The sequence below is a fragment of the Leuresthes tenuis genome, unplaced genomic scaffold (genome assembly GCF_036924035.1).
Source record: "Leuresthes tenuis unplaced genomic scaffold, fLeuTen1.0.hap1 SCAF_20, whole genome shotgun sequence".
Lineage (NCBI taxonomy): Eukaryota > Metazoa > Chordata > Actinopteri > Atheriniformes > Atherinopsidae > Leuresthes > Leuresthes tenuis.
In genome coordinates, this window is record NW_027325374.1 from 14,462,834 (window position 1) to 14,483,594 (window position 20,761).

The 20,761-nt window shown below is 40.1% G+C and overlaps 1 protein-coding gene across 1 annotated transcript; it reads right to left on the minus strand.

Moving 5' to 3' along the window:
* Positions 1 to 1,647: 1,647 nt before the first annotated feature.
* Positions 1,648 to 17,084, minus strand: LOC140278209 (alpha-1,6-mannosylglycoprotein 6-beta-N-acetylglucosaminyltransferase B-like). Its single transcript, XM_072373159.1, has 17 exons — positions 17,059 to 17,084; positions 15,972 to 16,087; positions 13,217 to 13,346; positions 12,919 to 13,070; positions 10,436 to 10,500; positions 9,987 to 10,160; positions 9,724 to 9,891; positions 8,294 to 8,463; positions 7,111 to 7,242; positions 6,793 to 6,926; positions 5,363 to 5,505; positions 4,759 to 4,914; positions 4,415 to 4,561; positions 4,141 to 4,257; positions 3,938 to 4,012; positions 3,172 to 3,332; positions 1,648 to 2,042 (listed from the first exon to the last, which is right to left on the minus strand). Exons 1-17 carry the CDS (start codon positions 17,082 to 17,084, stop codon positions 1,859 to 1,861), a joined length of 2,250 nt encoding a protein of 749 aa, XP_072229260.1. The 3' UTR covers positions 1,648 to 1,858.
* Positions 17,085 to 20,761: the final 3,677 nt, after the last annotated feature.

Genomic DNA, 20,761 nt, shown 5'->3' on the forward strand with positions numbered 1-20,761 from the left:
CACTAACACCTTTGTCCACATTTGAACATTTGCTCCATGTATACTCGGGACTGTTTTTGAACCCTCAGTTTGAACCTTCTGCTATCAGACCCCTGGGAGGTGAGTGACAGCTTTTATATGGCACAACACATGTAACTGATATGAATCAATGTGACTCATCCAGAAATGACACATCATTTTCCAAAAATTTGCTTCAGAGGGTGTTCCTCTGGGTCAACAGCCGTCTTTATTTCCCTTTATTCCAAATGGCCTCTTAACAAAATCACAAGTTCAATTCCATCATCTTTGGACTGTCCAGCTAATTAAGCAAAACTCACATTTGACACAGCCAAACAAACTCACCAGAATCAACCAGTCATCACAAACATTGTCTTCACACCCCATTTCACAGCCATTTATTAGTCAATCACTTTGTAACCAGCCTTGTTGTCGCAGCCCTGAGCGGTCTGATCCCTGAGTGACAACATGTTCTGGCTACACGGAGTGCATTGAGGCAGAAATCTTCTCTTTTTCTGCCAGTTTACGTTCCTCAATGTGTCATTTCCAAGAAAAACCTCACATCAAGTTCAAAACAGCAGCTTGTTGCCTTTCTTGGAGCCATCTTTGCTAACAGCTGTAACGTATAAGTGCAGCACCCCATCATCATCAACACTGACTGTGGGCTGAAGTTTGGCCTTTAGCTGTTATCATTTGTTTCTTTCACATGCTGCTGAGCAGGAGGTGATGATGAGAGAAGCCTGTGTGACTCTTTGAGAAAATGCTTAAACGTAAAAACCTCTCCAATTTTTGTGTTTTTACCTCTACTCATATCAACCTAGGTTTCAAAGGATATATAAGTTGGGATATATAAGTCTGTGGGTCACTATTAGGGAATGATCCTGCCGCAAAGCAAACCTGGCCAAAATATGTCATTTATTATGATCACATTAATTTAAAGGCATAATTTCCTGTTAAATAAGAAAACACTATTAGTCGTATCTTCTGTGACTTTTTCCCTGTCTGCCTGTATGTTGGAGATACAAACAATGAGGCTCTGCCTTCACTGGTGGAGGGCATGGGTTAAAGCAGAACTAAGGGGGTTTCCTAAGTCAGAGGTGGTTGGGAACCAATGGTTTATATGACAGTATAATCATGGTTATATGGCTGTGACCTCCCAAAGGCATCCAGAGGTTATCCATGATTCACTCGGATAATGAGCCTCATCACTTAGGCTGTCACCCTCTCTCCTTTGAGACCAAGTCTAATCTTTGCAGCCAGTGAAGCTCTAAGGAGTTACTGCAATCTCATGTAACATTGGCCCGTTCATAATTATCTTTGTAATTATTATCTAATACTGAAATGTACTGTTACTATGTGTGTGTAAAGGGGGGAGAAGTTAAAAATGCTGCGGACCTCTTCACACTGGTGCCACTTTAATTTACTTCTAAGCAAAAGTGCATCTTGCTCATACGTTTGCAGAAGAGATCTAGGAAAAGCTACCGTAACAAAAAGGATTTCATTTGGCCCCATCAGACACAAAACTGGAAGTCATTGTCATTCAGATTTTCAAGTATTTTCAACCATAGTCCATGATTGCTTCCTGAGAAATGACTGTCGCAAAGAACTGCATCTGACAAATCGACTTTCCAAGTAACTATATTTTCCGCTATATCTAAACTATATTCAGTGTGCAAATATAAATAAAATACACCAAGTTTAATCACATCCCCAGATGAGAGTCTTAAACTTTTAAAATCAATGGCAGGACTGCTTGCTCCCATTGGCTGAGAATCTTTACCTGCACCGAATGCATCGCAAATGGCTCATTGATGCCATCTTTTCTCAAGTTTTTACATAGTCTCCCTTAAAGGCAGTCAGATCACAGTGCCACCTGTCCTGGTAAATGAGCTCTGCAGGGACACAATCTGCGATGTGAAGGGTCAGAACCAGCACAACTGAACAGAAGAGGTTCCGCTTGAAGGCCACAGCGACGACCCCAGGGGCTGTAGGAAGGGAACAGATGGTTGACTTCCCGCACAATGCTGGAGCATCCCAGTCCCAGCCTACAAAATGCAGAATAAAGATAAATGTTTTGGTATTAAACACACCTATCAATACACAAAATCATCTAGAAGATTTTAATTATTCATCTCATCATTACGTTTTTTTCTTTCATCAACAATCAGAAGCAAATACTTCAGAGAGTCTACATAACTACACAAACAAGTTAAGAAACTCGTAAGTTCAATGCATTAACATGGTACTGAAATAAGCTGTGAAAACCAGAACATTCTCAATTTTGGATGCTTTGTAAAAAGTAAAAGTCTGTTGAAGCGAAGTTGCAGAAGCAATTAGGAGGTTTACAACAAGCCATATGACCATAAATCATAGTTGCTCTTCTCCATAAATCAACACTATCATTGGCGTGCAACCTGCTCTACACAGCTCTGAAAAATCTGAGTTTCTATAACAACTTGGACACTGTGAGGGACACTGCGTGTCATCAACTTCAGATGGCGTCAAAGATAAAAACCCTTGATTTTTGCAGTTGCTTTTTACAGAGCAAACTTCTCTAAAGAGAATGAAAAGAAATCTGATGGAAAAATCAAGAAAATACTTTGGTGACATGAAAATATGTGAAATTTGTTCAACTCAAATTGAGCTCAGTCTGTCTGGTGTTGGCCAGGACCACCATAGTGAATACATAGTCCTGACAGTGATGCACAGAGGTGGGAGTGTGATGATGTGGGTGATGTGGAGGAGAGATTTATGGATTACTCTGTGAATGCCTGTGGATGTAACAATATACAGGCTGACTCTAAGTCTCCAGAAGCTAGATCTAAAGCACATTAAATTCATAAACAATTACATTAAAGCTATGATCTGGCCAAGCATGTTGCCTAATTTGAAGCAGGAAAACATGGAGCAACCCAACTCCTTTGGAAAATATAAAATAATAAATCCAACTTTTTGAGATGTGATTCCATTTTTTTAATTATTTGACATCCATGAGTACCCCGCCTTTCGCCCGATGACTGCTGGGATAGGCTCCAGCCCACCCGCTACCCAACTGACGGATTGACGGTATAGAAAATGGATGGATGGATGGATGGACATCCATGAGAATTTTGTTGCGAACGGTGGAGTATTTTACTCCACACTACCTGCAGTGAATATTTGCTGCTTTCTCACCTGGTAAACATGTCAGGAGCGTTGAGGTGGTGAAAGAGGGCAGGCTCACATAGGAGGGAGGAGCGTCGACACACTCTTATACAGGACTGGCCCAGTGGGCCCAGATGCACCCTTAGAGCACTTTCTGGTGGCCAATTAGGGACAGATTTACTGCAGAAGTCCTTAAGCCATTTATGGTGAAGAAAAAGATAGTTGTCAATTATCAGTTTGAACTAAAGAAGAACTGAACGGTTTTTCGGATAAAAGTCTTTGAAACAATTGACAGTCTGCATATTTAGTGCTTTCATATATGACACATAGTTAAAAATTAGGACTGGAATTAGGGAAAAATTCAATTTTGTCAAGAAGAAAATCGACTCAAAAGATCTGTGCGTGCGTAGCACTTGACTTGTGTGTCATATTTGATTTGTGTGCACTACTTGATTTCGTTACAAAATCAGATAACGCACAGATCTTTTGAGAGTCTCAAAACCCTTTGTGCTGATCTATAGCTTTTTGTGTGTGTATCAGGCGATTCGTGCGTGCATATTTAACAATTTGTGTGTGTAGGAGACTTTTTGAATTCCTAATTATCGTTTTGTCCGCACACACACACAAGTCAAATGCTACACACGCACAGATGTTTTGAGTCGATTTTCTCTCCGTAAGTATGTGGGGGGTTTTTTGTATTTAAATTAGTAATAGTTCACATAAAAATCGAGTATATCACAGCAATTTGGTGGGCTGGCAGCCAATGATATTATGCCAGTGCGATACATTTCTGTACCTGATGAGTGATGTAACTACGAACCCGCTCCAGCACTCCCACACAAGTTAACTCTTGAGGAGTGAAAGGCTTCACCTGTTAAAACACACACACACACACAAACACTTTTATTCAGAGCTACTGTAACTGGAATTTAGAGGGGAAAAGGCACGTGTCTGTATACATGTTTTAAAAGCCGAGACTGTTTGTTCAGTGAAAGTTACCTCAGTTTTCAGAATAGCCTTGACTGCCTCTTGAATATCAGTCTTGTTGGTCATGTCCACAGTCCACACATGAGGTTTACCAATGAATTGTTCCGCATACGGGTGCTGAGAGGAGATCTGACAGATTCAAAAGTCTTCAATGTTTTTAGCTCTTCACAAAAACAGAGCAGTAATTTGAACCGCTGATTTAAAAACGTCTTAAAGAAACTGTGTACAGTATACATTTTCTATTTTTTTCTTTTCCTTTTTTTTTTTGGCTTGACTTGTTAGATACCTGTCTTGTGGTGGGCTTCCCCTTGTAGAAGTCATTGTTGTCTGATGAGTGTGGAGGATCAAATCGTGGCTGAAGGAAGACACAGCCCAGAGCTATTGCCTCGATAGGAGCCGGACCCTCATAGGGGAACCCAAGACCTACAAAGACCTGCATGTGAAGGTACCAGCAGGAGGAAAAACATATTTTCTGAATGATCCATCATAAACTATTAACAAAATAGGCAGCTATAATGATGCACACTTTACAGTCATCCTTTTATACAGCATCATATGTTCTTTGTAATATTTATGTTTTGAATTTGCAATTTTGCATTGTTTGTCTTCTGTGATAGGCTCTAGGCAGACCTTTGCTCTGCGGAGAAGTCGTAGGAAGCGTTCCTGAGTCAGGAGTCCGTGGTTTTTGATGAAACTGGGCAGATTCAGTGTGTTACCTGGAGGCCGGTAGACTGTGGCGTGAATCTCAAGCTCCTCACTGATAGCCTTCACATATTCAGATTTACCCTGCCATACGCACACAGTGAAACACATGCATACACAAAACTGGTTATTTGAACTGATATTTTAGTTTAAATTATTTTTAGGCATCTATCTACAGTCGGTGTATTGGTTACACAAGATGGCATGAGGTCGTGACACCCCGACGTTGGAGAAGTAGAGGCAGGCCAAAATCAGTGGCAAAAATATGTTTTGCTGCTGACCCATTCTCAGCAGTACATCACGTGGGTTCCTTGCTGTTCTCCAAACTGGCAGCATGCCAAATGCAATCTGACAAAGGCCACCCTGACTAAGTACCTCAAGTAAACCCTCGAACAAGAAACAAATACATCCTTATAAGAAACATGCATTTAAAAACATCATGACTGCCATGGCAAATCTGGCGGTAGCTAGCTTTTGACATGCCAACTCTGTCTTTCTGCACACAGTTCATATTTCTTTGGTCATTGTATACCTGCCACATGTAGTCCTGTTTGCCATAGACAACCGCTATCCTGTCCTTCCTGTAGCCCTCTGGCTCAAGCTCATCCTCCCTCGTCTCCTTCCTCACTGCCTCCTCACTTACAAAGCCCAGGAAGGAATTATCAGGAGTATGAGCTGGAGACAGCAGAACATAGAGAAGTGGGATGACATATAAAAATAACCACCTACCAGTTTAAACAGATGAGTTTCAGTTTATTTCAGAGATGAAGAGTGCTAATGTGGAAAATGTGTGTGCATATCTACTCTTGTATTTGAGTGACATTAAACTATCTTTAAACTATCCATTTTTCAGTGCTTATTTTTACAAAAATATGATCAAACAGTGTGAACACTTGATGTAAAAAAAAAAAGGCTGAGAGTGGAAAATGTTACTGGAGGACCAAAGAGATTACTTTTGGCAACTATTACTGACCGCGTTTACTATGACCACGGCTGAATAACAGTTTATATTGAAATTCTGTGGGAGAGGAAAAACATACTGTGCAGCATAAATCATCAGCCCAGAACTCTACATGTAAGAGGAGATGAGGTGTTTAGATAGGTAGCTGCTGCATGCTCTCACACTAGGGAAGGTGTTAGAGATGAGTATTTACTTAATAAAGAATGTGCCAGCAAAGCTATGTGCTCAGACATCGATTTGAGTACTGTAACATGCATGCCTGTGTGTGTGTGTGTGTGTGTGTGTGTGTGTGTGTGTGTGTGTGTGTGTGTGTGTGTGTGTGTGTGTGTGTGTGTGTTGCTGTCCTCTGTCAAGGAACTTGTTTAAAAGACACTTGCCAAATCTGTCCTAATTCATGCAAAACAAAATTTCCTGCTGGATCCTTTTCAGCTCCAGTTGTCTCCAACACCTGTCTAACTTCACTGCTTGACATACACACACACACACACACACTTTAGATTATAGGAGTGATACTCTGATAGGATCATGCAGCTTGTGGAGATTTGAAGAATGGGCTGAGACTGAATCTAGTATCTTTGGTGGCCTTGCTGCCTGTTTACAGTTCTGCTTGTGTGTATAACACAATCCTCGAGCTGACTTTCATCCCCCGGCCATTTCCAAATAGGAGCTTTTTGTCCTTTTTTCCTCTCTTTCTTTCCTCTTGTCTTTCTCACAACTAACTGCAATCTCTCCTCCTCATCCTGAAGACAAATAAACAAGTGTTCCAGGATGACGAACGAGGAGCGGCTCTCGGCCCACTGCTTCCAGCTTGTCTCCATCTACCGGCAGGGTGGAAAAGATGACAGGGAGAGGTGTTGGAATGAAAGCTCTGTCTGGGCACCATGCTTGTTTAACCTGATCAATCCTTCTACTATAAAGACGCTTAATGGGGTGTATGAAAAGGATATACTGTGTTATAACATCACAGATGCACAAACGGGAGCATGCATACGCAGACTTACGGAACATGGTCATGTACTGCAGAGGTTGGAGACCCCAGCTGCCCCACAGTGTTTTATATCCATGGTTATGTGCATAACTTGCCACGTTAAAGACTGGTTCAGTTCCAAATGAGTCCAAGATCCTGAAGCGGCACCTGGAACGATTTTATTTCTAACATTTTAAATTGATATACTCTTTTTGTGCAGTTTTATAAGCAATAAAAGCCTGAATCTACACAATTCCCTGCATGCAAAGCTGTTATCATCATCTGTTATCATCAATATTTCCTAGTTCCTAGTATCCCTGGGTCCCAATTATGTAGAAAATTGCAGTCGTACTGGTAATACTGGAAAGCCAGTCCCATGGACCCTTGGAGATGAGCAAGCCCATGGTAGTCAGTATAGATGATGTCAAAGGTGAGAGGCCTTTGGATTGGACAGCTGCCCCGGCCTGGTGCAGCACCTATTAGGCTGGTACAGCCACAACAAACACATGTTGAATTCAAGAGAGGACACCGTTAATGTTGTTTGCCACCGATACCTCTACAGCCTAAAAAGATTGCAAAGCAGCAAGGTCGGCAAACCACAAATTAAAATTCATGTTTACCTGGATTTAAAGCCCACATTTACATCTGGCAGAAGTTAAAAAACTACATAGTGCAATCAACAGTTGATGGTTAAGGACTATAAGGGGGGTGTAGCCACTAGGTCTGGGTCTGAGAAGTAAAAGTGGAAGTGTCTTAAAATGCAATAGTTGGCAACTACAAGGTGCTGGAACTAAAACTAGGGAAGCAGTGTAGTGGGAAATTCTAGGTAAATACCGATGTTAAAGATAATCATTTGACCAAAGCTGGAAGCTGATAGCAATTCTTCAGCTCTTGATCACACTATTTTTGAATGAGCACAAATTGAATAGATTGATCATTCAAAATTTTTTTATCAAACTTTTATTATAACCCTTTTCACCAAAAGATGATTTCTTTAGAATGATTATTTAAAAGAATGAATATCAACAACAAACTTTTTACTTTTTACTCTGTTAAACCATTACATAACTCGATAACTTGTCAGTATGTACATGGTAAAAAAAACTTGTGAATTCAGATAGACAAATATCTGCCACTGCTATCAGTTGATGCTATCCTATTACGCTGATATTGGACAAAACCAATTTTAGGTCACTATATTTTGTTAATCCCTAATACAAATCATGTAAACTTCTCTTGAATTATTATATCAATTCATTTTTCTCACAAGTCATTATGGTATCTTGTGTTAGATACATTCAGAGTACATATTTTCAACTGATGATCAGGTGGTTTCATAATTAAGCAGATATTAGTCGTCAAAGAGACATTCAGTTTTTTAGTATCGTCTTCAAACTCAACCCTGTTCTCCAAATATGGTTACTTCAGGTTCCAAAAAGACAAACATGGTGACTGCCAAATACTCTCAAGGCACAAACCAGTAGGCGACATCACAATGGCTGTGTTCACGTCTTGTTTATGGTGTGTGTGATAACCTGTGGAGTTGCTGCTGAGAGGTGCTGAAGGTCAGGTTGTGTCCAAGGATTGTCAGACAGGCGCTGAGGTCAGCCCACTGGACCAACTCTCCAAGAGGGCCGCCTCTCTCCACCATAGCCTCAAAATGCTGGCCAACACTCCCGGCAAGGGCACCAGGGTATAGGAGCACCTACAAGATGAGAAGTTTAACACCCAAAAAGGCTTTATTTAAAGAGATCATGTAGTGCTTTTGGGGTTGTCCAGAGTGTGGAGTTTTTCTTCTCCAAAGGAGAAACTGCTCATGAATTGTCAGATTTTTAGTTAAGGCTTTTTCCCTCTTTATGAATTCACATCATCATGAAACAAATAGACACCTGCCTATTTGTTAATTCAGTATGCCTCAAGAAAAAATAAAAAAAGAGTTATCTGCTGTCTTGTGCTGTCCCATTAGCTAATCAGACTCCTCTGGACTGAAGGCCTAAAATAGCATCTTCCCATTACATCAGTACAGTACAGTATGGATTAACTTATCAGGGTTTGTCCATGAGCAATTTCAGCTGTTTATTATTGAAGCATGAGTAAAGTTGCAGCAGCCCAACTTCCCTATGTGTATGTACAATACACATACAATACACTGATTTTGCTTATGCTTTTAATCAAAGTAACTTAGAAGAGAGAAGTATAGAGAAGTACAGAGTGGTTACTGTAATGAATGAGTATGTGACAGGATTTAAATATATTTTGGGAATGATCAGAACAACTGGGCAGCACAGAGCTCAACTCCAGTCAGCAGAGAAAAACAGAACAAATTGTAAATCCATACTTGTGGTTCTAACATACTCATGCAATCATTAGTCATACACACAGTATACAATCTATGGCCACAAATGTGATTTCTGGGATTTGTGTTGTAATTTGTGTGCCAGACTTTTAAACGACATAATAGAGCACGGACATGTTGTTGTTTACACCCACAGGTGATGATTCATCCTGACTAATCAGCAGTCTGCAGTGTTTCCATGTCACCGTGTGAACCTTGGCTGAGATAGTCCCAAAAACTGAATCAGTTACTAATAGTTGCATGGTACAGCTGATAGGGAAAAAGAAAAACAAGAAAAACAAGCCATGCCGTATCACATCGCACACTGTTACAGAAAACTCAACAAGAGCACTGGAGCAATGTACAGTTTGATTAATTTACCTTAACGCATGATCACCCTCTCTAGTAGACCCCCATGATAAAATCATTGATCTTTAAATGAGCAAGATAAGGGCTTCTTAATATTATTTGAAGGACAAATACTTAAATGAACAGAGATCTCATTCTTGTTCTGTCTGCGCTCTCTAAAGTCCAAGACTGCCAAGATTTGGAAACAAAAATTGCGAGGATGAACCTCAATATTGTACAGAAACTATTTTCATAAGGGTTGTGGTTTTAAAACAATTGTACCTTCAACTGGGTTGAGGCTGTGTAGTTGTTGCTCTGCTTCATCCTCAAACCGGCCTTTATCCAACGTTCAGACATTCTTTCCACTCTGGACCGGATGAATTTAATCGCCGGACTGCTGCTGTTGCCGATCACCTCGTAGAACGGCCTTAGAGTTTCACGTGTGTCAGCCTGTGTAAAATTACAGGTTGAAGATAATGGCAAGTCTGGATAAAATTATGAGTTGAACTGAATCCTTGTAATAGAACACAAGGTGAAGAGGATACCTTCACTGTGTATGAACGAGGTTTCTGATGCCATGACAGTGCAGAGTGGTTTCTTCCAGAACGAGGGGGACAAAAGTTCTCTGTTTGGCTAAGATATGTCAAAATGGAGCAAGTGGTACCATTCACCCCATAGAAAGCATAACAGGGGTCTGACTGCCAGTGTGTCTGCAGGAACTGCCACAGACGGAGACAATCAATTGAAAAAAAGATAAGAATATTATGATTATGTTAACAAATTCACCATCCATATTACCTGGAACAATATGCTATGGATGCTAATATTTCAAACCAGTATTTTCATATGCTCCTCAACCTTACTTATGTACTTGGAACTACAAATTAAACTTAAAACTTTTGGTAAAGCAAAGCTCTTCATTACAATCATAACAGTGCAGATGTAGAGCTATAAAGTTTATGCCACCACATGCTGTACATTTACACCTTCTCACCTCCACTTTCGCCGCACACACCGGATATGCAGGATTCATTGGCACCTCACACTTCTCACTTGGCCCTATGGGGAAGATATTTTTAATGCATCATTATTCTACAATCCCTGCTTTGGGAACAAAAACTACATTGTAGAGTTAGCTAAACTTGGGTAATGAAGAACACTAGACAGTAACTTTGATATACAGCCTTACGACTGAAATGTGCAGAATGAATAGCAGACATCAGCATGACATTTAGTGCAGCCATGCCTGTAACTGGCATTAGAGTGGAGGCAGTGTGTTCTCAGAGGCCCCTTCCCGTAAGCCCCCCTACCATCTGTAGGCAGTGTCAATCAAGTGCAATGAATACAAACGTGCAGGCACACCTGACCCACCTGCCTCTCACCAAAACATTCCGATTTACAATGCTAGTCCTTGCCAAAATACACAGTTCTTGACTGTGTAAAACAACCCAGTAAAAAGGAAAAGTGGAGAAAAAAAAGATAAGAAAACCTACAGGCAAATCAGAGGTGTGAAGGCCTCAAAACGGTGATATGCTAGAGGAGCACAGCAAAAAGAAAAAATAAGTTTCCCCCTCTGCAAAAACAAGAGTATGAGTAGACAAGCTGGTGAAAGGACTCCTGGGTAATTCAGCCATATTTTATGGGTATGAGGTAATGTGAGAGGAAGAGGGTGAGGGGCCAACAGGCTGGTGATGGGGACGTGTGCTAGTATATGTGCAGGGGGCATGTGAGTACTTCAACTGTACGCATTTTCACAAACGCGTGCACACACATAAGCATGTGTTGATGTGGTTTGAATCCCCTTTTTCAAACAGATAGGTGATTGCACACAAACCCATCCCCACCACACCACTCACACATGAACATTAACATACCTACACACACTTCACGTGCCAACCTGGCGTGCGTAACCCGGCTTTCACCTGACACCTCACAGGAGGTGGATGTAAACTTTTTTCCACCAAATGGCCAGTTGATTGGCGCTGCTGGCTCTGTGGGACTTGTTAAACGTCTATTCAAGGACTTCATCCCTTACAACCACCTGCACCCACTGCCCTTTAACCCCCACATTCACACCCTCTATTATCACAGCTTGTTAATTTCACTGTGTGGTTAACCTCTACTAAGGCTATGAACCGTGCATTCGGCTGAGAGTATCAAACTACCATTGCAGACAGCCATAGAGACGTTTGCAACTGGCTAATTATTGAAGCTGGCAACATGCAGAGAGGAGAGAGCGTAACTATCTGATGTAGGCAGAATGTGAAAGTAAAAACTAAAACTGCAATAAACCTGAGAATAATCAGTTAGATTGATCAATGAGTTGCTTTTAGTAATCAAATCAAAGGTAAAACGAACAAGGTTAGCATGTCTGTATAGCTACCAGGTCTGAAGTAATCCTACACTCTTATTTAAATCTTTCCTGAAATAAAATCCTATTTTATGGTGTTTATGCTTGACATTTTAATACCTCACACATTACAATTTTGGAGGTGAAAAGAAGTACCTACAAATGTCAAAATGTTTTACTTTTAGAGACCCATGCTAGTGAATTATTTTTATAGAAGGCTTCACCCCTTGTTATCATTCATTTTGGCATATCTTGAGGCTGTTCCCAATGCGACTGGATTCCAGCCTCATGCAGAATAATAATCAAGACATTATTTTCTTTCTCTTTACAATGTAACTTGTGACCAAAGAGCTCTGTTTGAACTTAATTTATCCGCAGTACTTTTTTTTTTTTCCAATAATGGCTTCCAAGACTTTACCTTGGATTGTTCAGAGTTTGACTTTTGTGGTGAGTTCACTGGCAAAGATGCCATTTGTTCATTGTTATTGCACAGTGAAATAACATAACTGCCACTCCATCATGAAATTTCACACAGTGGAATTTGAAATCTGGGACCTAATTGATCTTGTCATAGCTTTTCTGGCAACTGGCGGTGGGCTGCTCTGAGTACACCAGTTACCACAAGGTTTTAAGAGTTTTTAAAAGATATTATGTTAAGAAGGCATTTATAGTTTGCCTGTTTCACTTTAAAAATGAGCAGTTATTCTAATGTATGTCTCCACCTACTGATAATAAATCCAAACTAAATTATGAAGAATAAAACTGTCTCCTAAAGCCGCCATCCAGAGGACAGTTGGCACACATGGTGTTTTTTCCAGCCTCATATTTTTGATATTGTTCATTTCATAGAGCATCAAGGTGATAAAGTAGTAATTGCGTTTGCCATTGATAGACCATGGGTTTAGATTTTTCTAAGATAAAAACAATGCTGTTGCTCAAAGCTGATCTAAATCTTTGAAAAATATAGGCTGTATGATTGGATACAGCACTTTTGTTTGTACTCACTCACACGATCTATCCTAGACAGCTCAACTTATTACTAAGGAAATCAAATTACCCTTAATTCACAAACTGTAATAACAGGAATCCCTTTAGTCATGTTAGTTCAGACTGAATCTTGACTTTACCTGTATGTGGGCGATTGTCATCATTTGCAGCTGGGGTGTGAGTCTGATGATGATGGTGGTGGTGATGATGGCTGAGCTGATCAAGTCTTTGGGACACTCTCTGAAGCTCCCTCTCTACAAAGCGGGCCAAGCCTTGCTGGTCTTGTCTAAAACTGGAAAATAAACAGAAACCACAGTCTATGTAGGCAGAAACTCTGTTGTCTGTCTTTGTTGTACACATGGAAACGCGAACACTGTGTCATAACTGCATTTGAACATAAAGAGAAGCACATGTAAGAGAACAGTAGCTATTGTATACCTCTGCAGCAGCAAACTGAAGTCATGTCTGTTCAGCTGGGTGTCATCTCTCTCTCTGCTCAGCCTTTGCACCTCCGTATTCAGAGCATCTAAGCGAAGCTCCAGCCGATGAAAGCCAAACCCATGCTGACCTTTGATACAAAGTAAGAAACATGTTTTGCTATGTATTTTGGACCTCCTATCATAATATATGTGTGCTGTGTCACAGAAACATCCTCTTGAATAAGAATACATGAAACAGGAGGCTACTATTGTTACTATGTGGAGAAAATGGCACAGCGATTATAGACATGTGGTTTTTCCACACGCCACACAATGGTTAATGGCATTGGATCAATTCTTCAGAGGCGAATATCCAGAGCAATTTGACCACAGATTTACATGTTAATGACTCAGTTGCTGACAATGAAATATTTGATTGAAATCCAACGTCTGCAGTCACCTCACATTCCTACACACACTCATACTCATAAAGACATTCTGCCTGCATGTTCTTGTTAATGTTTCCATCCTTATGGTTGCAGGTGAGTTTGACATGATAATTACATATATATGCTCTAGAATTCTAATTCAAGGTCCCAGTACAGTTAAACTCCCTGCAAAATGTCCCTGCCCATTGAGTGAAGCTATTTACAGACAGCATGTTTATGCCGACTTTAGTCAGTTGTTGTGTATTCATCAACCCAGTGGTTCCCATCCACTCTGGCTTTTGAATAACATTTCAAAATCATGTCTGCTTGCTTCATGAAATGTGAGCATTTCAAACAAAAAGCAGTTGTCCTTGTTTATAGGCAGAGAAAGGGAGAAAAAATGAAAAAGCAGAAGAATCCTAAGCAAAACACGAGTTTGTGGAGCAGACCATCCTAATTCTTCATCTTTTAACCCTTAAGATTGCTGTTAAGATAGAATACGGCTTAAACCAGTATCAAAACTTAAGGAGAAAATGGCTCTGAATATTATAAACAAAGTGAAGATGCCTACTGAATATTGATGAAGTGCACTGCAATCCTGAGGGGTCAAGATTACGACCTCGCCTGTCTAAATGCCACACTAAACTCTTCACTACAGTTTATTTGAAACGGCAGATTAAAGATCTCTTGGCTCAAACATCCAGATTAAGAAAGGATGAGTGTCAGAAGAGCTGAGGTTCTGTATATGAGATAGTGAGTGTTATTTTGAGGAGCTTGGAAAGAGTTGCCGGGAAAGATAACTTTCTATCAGAATGAGGATCTCACAGGGAAAAACACTTTAAGCAATGATAAAGAAAACATTTCAGGACATTAGTGATGTCATTTCACATCTGTTTGCTCAGCTGACCATTAGCATACCCCAATTTCGTTCTTCATTGCCGGCAATGAAGAACGAATGTGAGCGAAGACATGTGATCCAGTACCAAGTTATGTGAGACAACTACGTAACTGTTTCATTCCAAAGCTTGTCAGGTTGCACATTTACAGATATGCCGGTATGCGTGACTACCATTTACTTGGAAATCATAGAAAAAAGTAGACCCATTTGTTTATATTAAAACTGTCAAACGGAGATATAAAGTTTAGAAAAAAGATATGCTTTTAACCATTTTTACAAAACAATATACATTTTCTCACTGTAAAAGCAAACATGTTAGTCATGGGGGTGAATCTTTAAATATCTTCTTATTCTATACCCAGAGGATACCATTTCAGTTCTCTGATATCACTGCCATCATCACATCAAAAACATTTAGATTAAATAACAAATTATGGCATATAATTACTTAATGATTTTTCAGAGAGACAACTTGAAAACTGAGAACATTTTTGTTCTAAAGTCTCTCAAAAAGGCTATGAGTTTGTACTGATTTCTGTATCAGATTATTAATCCTCTCGTCACAGCTATTTTTACACTGTGAAATTCAATTTTGAACAAGAAATTAATTAAATTGAGAATCCCCAAATGCAACATAATTCTGCACGTTAAATCTGATCAAAATTTTTACTAGGGGGCTATGAAAAAAGGATTCAATCATTAAATCGTAACTTTTGAACAAAGCAACAAACAAACCATGAAATGTTAATCAGAGACTTCCTCAGCTGTAGATTATTGGGGCTATTTCCAAAAGACAGGCAACATGTCCATTTATTCATGGGCTCTGCCTAAAACACTACTGATTCTACAAAAAACATACTCATGGGGGAGTAGGTACTCATGTATAAATTAGAAGGAAAGCCTTTGCACAAACAATCATCTCCACTTCCTCTTAGATATCTTAGTTTCGACAAATAGGTTAGCAAGACAAAATAACTTTGGCTTAGCTTAGCCACAAACCCACAGCTGTCAAGATGAAGACACATGAAGTTCAGGACCTACCACGAATTGTGTACAAATCTTCATCGAGTACATTGTAACCTACTCTCTGTTCCATTTCTTGTGGGGTTTTTTCATATACAAAACATCCATCCATTCATTTTCTGTACCCACTTCATCCAATTCAGGGTCGATGGAACCTATCCCAGCTGTCTTTGGGTAAGAGGCAGGGTACACCCTTGACAGGTAGGACATCACAGGGACAAACAACCACGCACACTCACTCCTGGGGTCAATTCAGCAACACCAATTGACCTGATATGGATGTTTTTGGACTGAATATCCCGAGAGAACATGTGGAGAACATACAGACAGCAGGAGCCCTCTTGCTGTGAGGCGACGGTGCTAACCACCACACCATATTATCTTTTAAAAAGCAAACTATTTGTGCTTGTGTGTATGTGTGTTACCCTGATCCTCGGGTGACCTTCCCACAACTTCATCGCTGCTCATCTCAAGTGGCATCCAGAGGCTCTGCAGCAGCAGGGTGACCACGGACAGGCACAGACAGAGCACCAGACAGCCACTAGAGGGCATAATACACAGAGAAACCCCTTCACATGCTGGCCACCCAAATCTCAATTTCACCACGTTTTCTTTTTTTCTATTTTCAATTAAATATAGAGTTTAAATGATTTACTATTAAATGCTTTCTGCTTTTTTAAAATAAGTATATTTTGCACAACAGCACCTTTTTTTAGACAGTGTTGATGACTTTTAGATATTCTGTACCATATGTCTATAGGCAGTTGAATTTCCTTTAAACTTTGCATTTCTAAATTTCAGTAGTATACAATAAAGACTTACAGTCTGACTTTGGCTTTGATTAAATACATTCAGACAAGAACTAAAGTCTTCCATGAATTCAAGTGAGGAGACCCTGGTGTGTCAAAGCGAGTATATGAAGCGTGATGCACTGTTCTAGCATGTGTCCGCTCACTGCTTTTGTAGGCTTCAGTTTAACTAGGGCAGAGAGAGCAATTACGTCTCTCACACCAGGCCTTTCATCACCTTTCATCAGGCCAGTAAACTCATCAGACCTTACCCAGAGAAACAGCCAGGCTCAAGTGCATGCACAAACACTTTGAAGAATCTCATGGTGCCTGTAAAGTTCCAGATTCAGACCCAAAATAAAACTTTTCCATTCAGCTCTATCAGTCTGCATTTCATCAAAGATGTCAGAGCACTCATCGCCATATCTCATGTTCACAGCTGAGTGCTTGTGCGGGATGGAAAAGCAGCGCAGCTGTAAAGTGACTCAGGAGAAATTGTGTTAAAACGGATTACTAGGTGATAGACGGCCTACTGTTGGTGATGTCACATGTTGGGGAAACTCGGTGACACGTGAAAAGAGAACTCTTTTAGTTACATGCAACGCTATTCTGTGTCAACGGGCCAAACAGCTGTGAAGATGCAGTGATAGTTTTAGTGACACCAAACCTGATGTGCATCAGTTACCAGCATCCCACATTTTTTCTACTTCCTGCTGAGGCTTACCTTCGAGGCCGGAGTGCAACACGCATGGTGCCTGTTTTCAGTGCTGAAGATCTCACTGTCAAAAAAGCAAAAAAATATACCAGTTTATTCAAAAGGCTGAGAAATGATTGGATAGTTATGTCTGATACAGAGGAGAACGACAGATGCAATCGCATTTCTCATTTTCCTATTTTGATTTGTGCACCAAAAAAACAAAAAAGTTTCTTTTCACATTATATGTGAAACAGTCATACTTTCCACATACTTTCCACAAAATGACTGTGGTCAGTCTGTGTTTGAGTTTGAAGTTGTTGATTAGACTGATAGAAACCCTAAACATAAACTTAAAACTGCAGTCACCAGCCTGCCGTTCCGTGTCAGAGTGAGACACAAACACAAACGTCTCAGCAGTTCTGCATGCAAAACGAACCAGCCAGCACTCAGACAACCACACACGCTTTTCACACGCATCCACCCTCACCTCTTTGGGTCTTTGTCCCAGCCCACTGGCAACCATCGGGCCTGTTTGCAAAACACACAAATGTGGGGGGGGACAGAGAGAAAAGAAACAACTTTGGGGCTGTAAAGTATCTTGCCTCCTTTTTTTAATCTTCTTTCGTTCTCGTTCTCATTCTCATTCCCTTATTCTCTGGCCCTGCCTTCTCTCTATCTCAGGGCCTATGGGAAGGCATCATGCGGTTGTCAAGGTAACCTGACACCCATTTAAAGAAAACAATACCCAGAGTGCTACTTAGGCCTTTCACAGATACAATGGAGCCCGCGCAATTGCATGACAGCTTCTTTCAGTCTCACCGTCGAGACTTAAGCCTTGAATTCTGAATTGATACTCAAGCACAGCACTCATTCAAATAGCCTAAATAGTGCAAATATGTGGCACTTAATAGAATAATAGACACAAACTTGGGTTTGACAGTAAGTTTAAAAGAAAACACCCTGTGAAGAGGACATGGAGAGAGTTTTGCTATTGTCTTGGCCCGGCGTGTTGAAATCCACTTACAATTGACAAATTGTAATTAATAATTGTAAATGTAAAAATGAAATTCCTGCATTTGTTTCTTAGGAGGTGTCATTTTGATTGTGACTGCAAGACATTAACCATAAGCTATCTACATTAGGTCTTTTTTTACATATTTATGTCATATGACTGTATTGTCAAAGTGTTTTTGTATATATATTGTTCTTAGTTGAATCAAAGTAAAAAACACAAAGCTCTAATGCGGGTTTGAAAGTTAAAAGACTTTAATTGGAGATCTCTAATGCATGTCCTATATTTACCATGTTCTCCATAGCATGGCAAACTCAAGTACGTCTCACATAAGTAAACGTTGTTCAGGAAAGCAAACGTTCCAGTAAAAAGTTCCCACTTAAAGAGAAGGACATGAGTTTATAATTCAGATGTAATTCAAAGCACATGAACTTTACAAGGGTTTTGTGATCTATTTAAAGTTTTTTCCTCAAAATGGTTGTCATGAGAAGGGAGATGTAACTGAAGATATGAAGGACCACTCAGAACAACAGAGCAAGTGTCCATTCTACTTCCCTAACAGACAGTAATGCATTGGTCTGAGACATGTCAGGCATGTCCTGTGGTAAATGTACAGAATAAAGGTATTCCGGTGAGAATGCAGACGAATGAATGCAGGAAATATCGATCAAACACATTTGACACAGCTGCTATAGAAAGTCCTTCTGCATTGTTGCAATTAGACACTACAGAAAATATGTCATTTATGGAGACTAAGCTACTAGATCTCAAACTTGAAATTATTTCAAAGCAATCATATTACACTTGCAATACGTGTTTCCCTTTCCTTCAGTGTGTTGCAAAGCATAAATGTTCATGCAAAAGGTCTAACAAAGGTTCAGAGGTATTCTTTTCCCTCTTTTGTGGTGCAGGCTTATCTTTCTATACTTATTTACATCACTCATAATGCATTTGCATAATGTCTGCCCAGTGGGTCGTTTGACTCATACAAAGCATGAGCATCTGCTTGCACTCTTGCCATTTTTCACCAATCAAAGCTAACTGGGTCTTTCGAGACGAGGGCCTTAAACATACAGGAGCTAAAATGTTGGGTCACGGACAGCAGATGATAAGAAATTCTGCAGCACTGTGAAGCATGGGAAAGTGATTATGATTTTGAACTTTAAAGACTTTCAATCGATTCTAGCGAACTCTGAAAATAAAATCATGAGCCTGTAAATTAGCTTAAAGGGTCTTTAATCATGTAGCCACTTGTATCACCTAACAAAGTATATACAGTATGCAAACACTTATGTTTGAGTTTCAATATGCTTTTTCTTTACTTATCAACAGAAGGAAAGAGAAGTGAACCAGAAAACAAAGAGCACAGGTCCTCACAGTTGAAAAGCATTTTTCAAAATAATAATCCAGCTGTGCCTTGCTCAAGGACAGCTCCAGAAAGGCAACATAACTGCACACTCACTTTTTAAACATTTGCCCCCGCATGCACATTGCATGCAAATGTGTACATGTGAGGTCAGGTGAAGAGTGAAGGAACTAGTATTGGCTGGTGTTTGAGTAATGTCACACACTGTACGGAAGTGGTGGGATTGGATGAGCATAAATCTCATCAGCAAAGCTTGGACCTAAAGGCTTACAGGCTTTACACCCATCTGTCTGTTCCCTTATTCAATCACTCACACATGCAATTGTATATCCGGGACTTTATTGCATTGATCTAATGTCTTACAAAACTGATTTATTCTATATCACCCCATCGTCGTATGGCTTAACCTCAATCTAAACTTGGCCCCTCTTTAAAATATCTATTCATATTTTTAAAAAATATATGGTTTACATTAATGTAAAAACAAACACTCTGTGACTTTTGTGTCCAAGCGTATCTATTGAGCCAGATGTTTCAAACTGTTCCTCCAAACAATGCTTGAAATCATCATAATGGCACAGCGTTCGAGCGGATTAGAGCGCTCTTTCTGGCTCATGTGACATGACGGCTCACTTATTTTCCACACGTCAGTGGTTCAGTATCATGCTACTCTGATGATCAGAGTGACTTTGAAGGGAAAAAAATAAGGAAATAGACAATACAATCAATATCACAAAGTTTGTTTTGATGCTGTGAAATAAAATGGGTCAAAAGATGGAACTCCCTTGTGGTGTTGAGCTTGCAAAACTGACTCCAGCTTTGTGCAGCTAAATGTTGGCAGAAGGAATCTTCCTACTCTCTTAATCACCTGATAATGTCTGGTGATAGAAGAATATACATCATTTCAGGTATAATGAAAACGTAGCACAGTAACTTAACAGTAGCTTAATTCATTTACTATACTAATGTTGCACTCCTTCATTGCTGTTGAAGCACACCGAGTGTTTTTCAAGAGGAGGGCATGAAAAACATCAGCTGTATTTCCAAGGGACAAGACAGAACCAAACAACATTTTACCCTGAGTTGTTCTGGAAGGCAATTATGATTCCACAATTAAATTATGAGTAACAACTGTCATGTGTTGGGCGGCTGTGTTTTGGTGGCTTCTTTGAGTCCTAAACAAAGGCAGGGTTTGTTGCCCTTCCAAGGGTACTTCCTGCCCTGTCTCAGTGCCATCACTCATTTAACAGAGTAAGTCTTCACATAAACAGGGCAATCCAGCTAATAGGGACTGCCATGCAACCCCTGTATGGTGAAAGCACTGACTTACTCACAACGATGCTAATATCTAG

What these genes read in the sequence shown, in the direction of transcription:
- LOC140278209 (XM_072373159.1), bottom strand. Translation starts at nt 17,084, where the DNA reads ATGCGTGTTGCACTCCGGCCTCGAAG. An exon ending in AACAGGACTACATGTGGCAG is followed by an intron (nt 4,915 to 5,362) that starts GTATACAATGAC and finishes TGCGTATGGCAG; the next exon opens with GGTAAATCTGAATATGTGAA. An exon ending in GGAAGCCCACCACAAGACAG is followed by an intron (nt 4,258 to 4,414) that starts GTATCTAACAAG and finishes TGAATCTGTCAG; the next exon opens with ATCTCCTCTCAGCACCCGTA.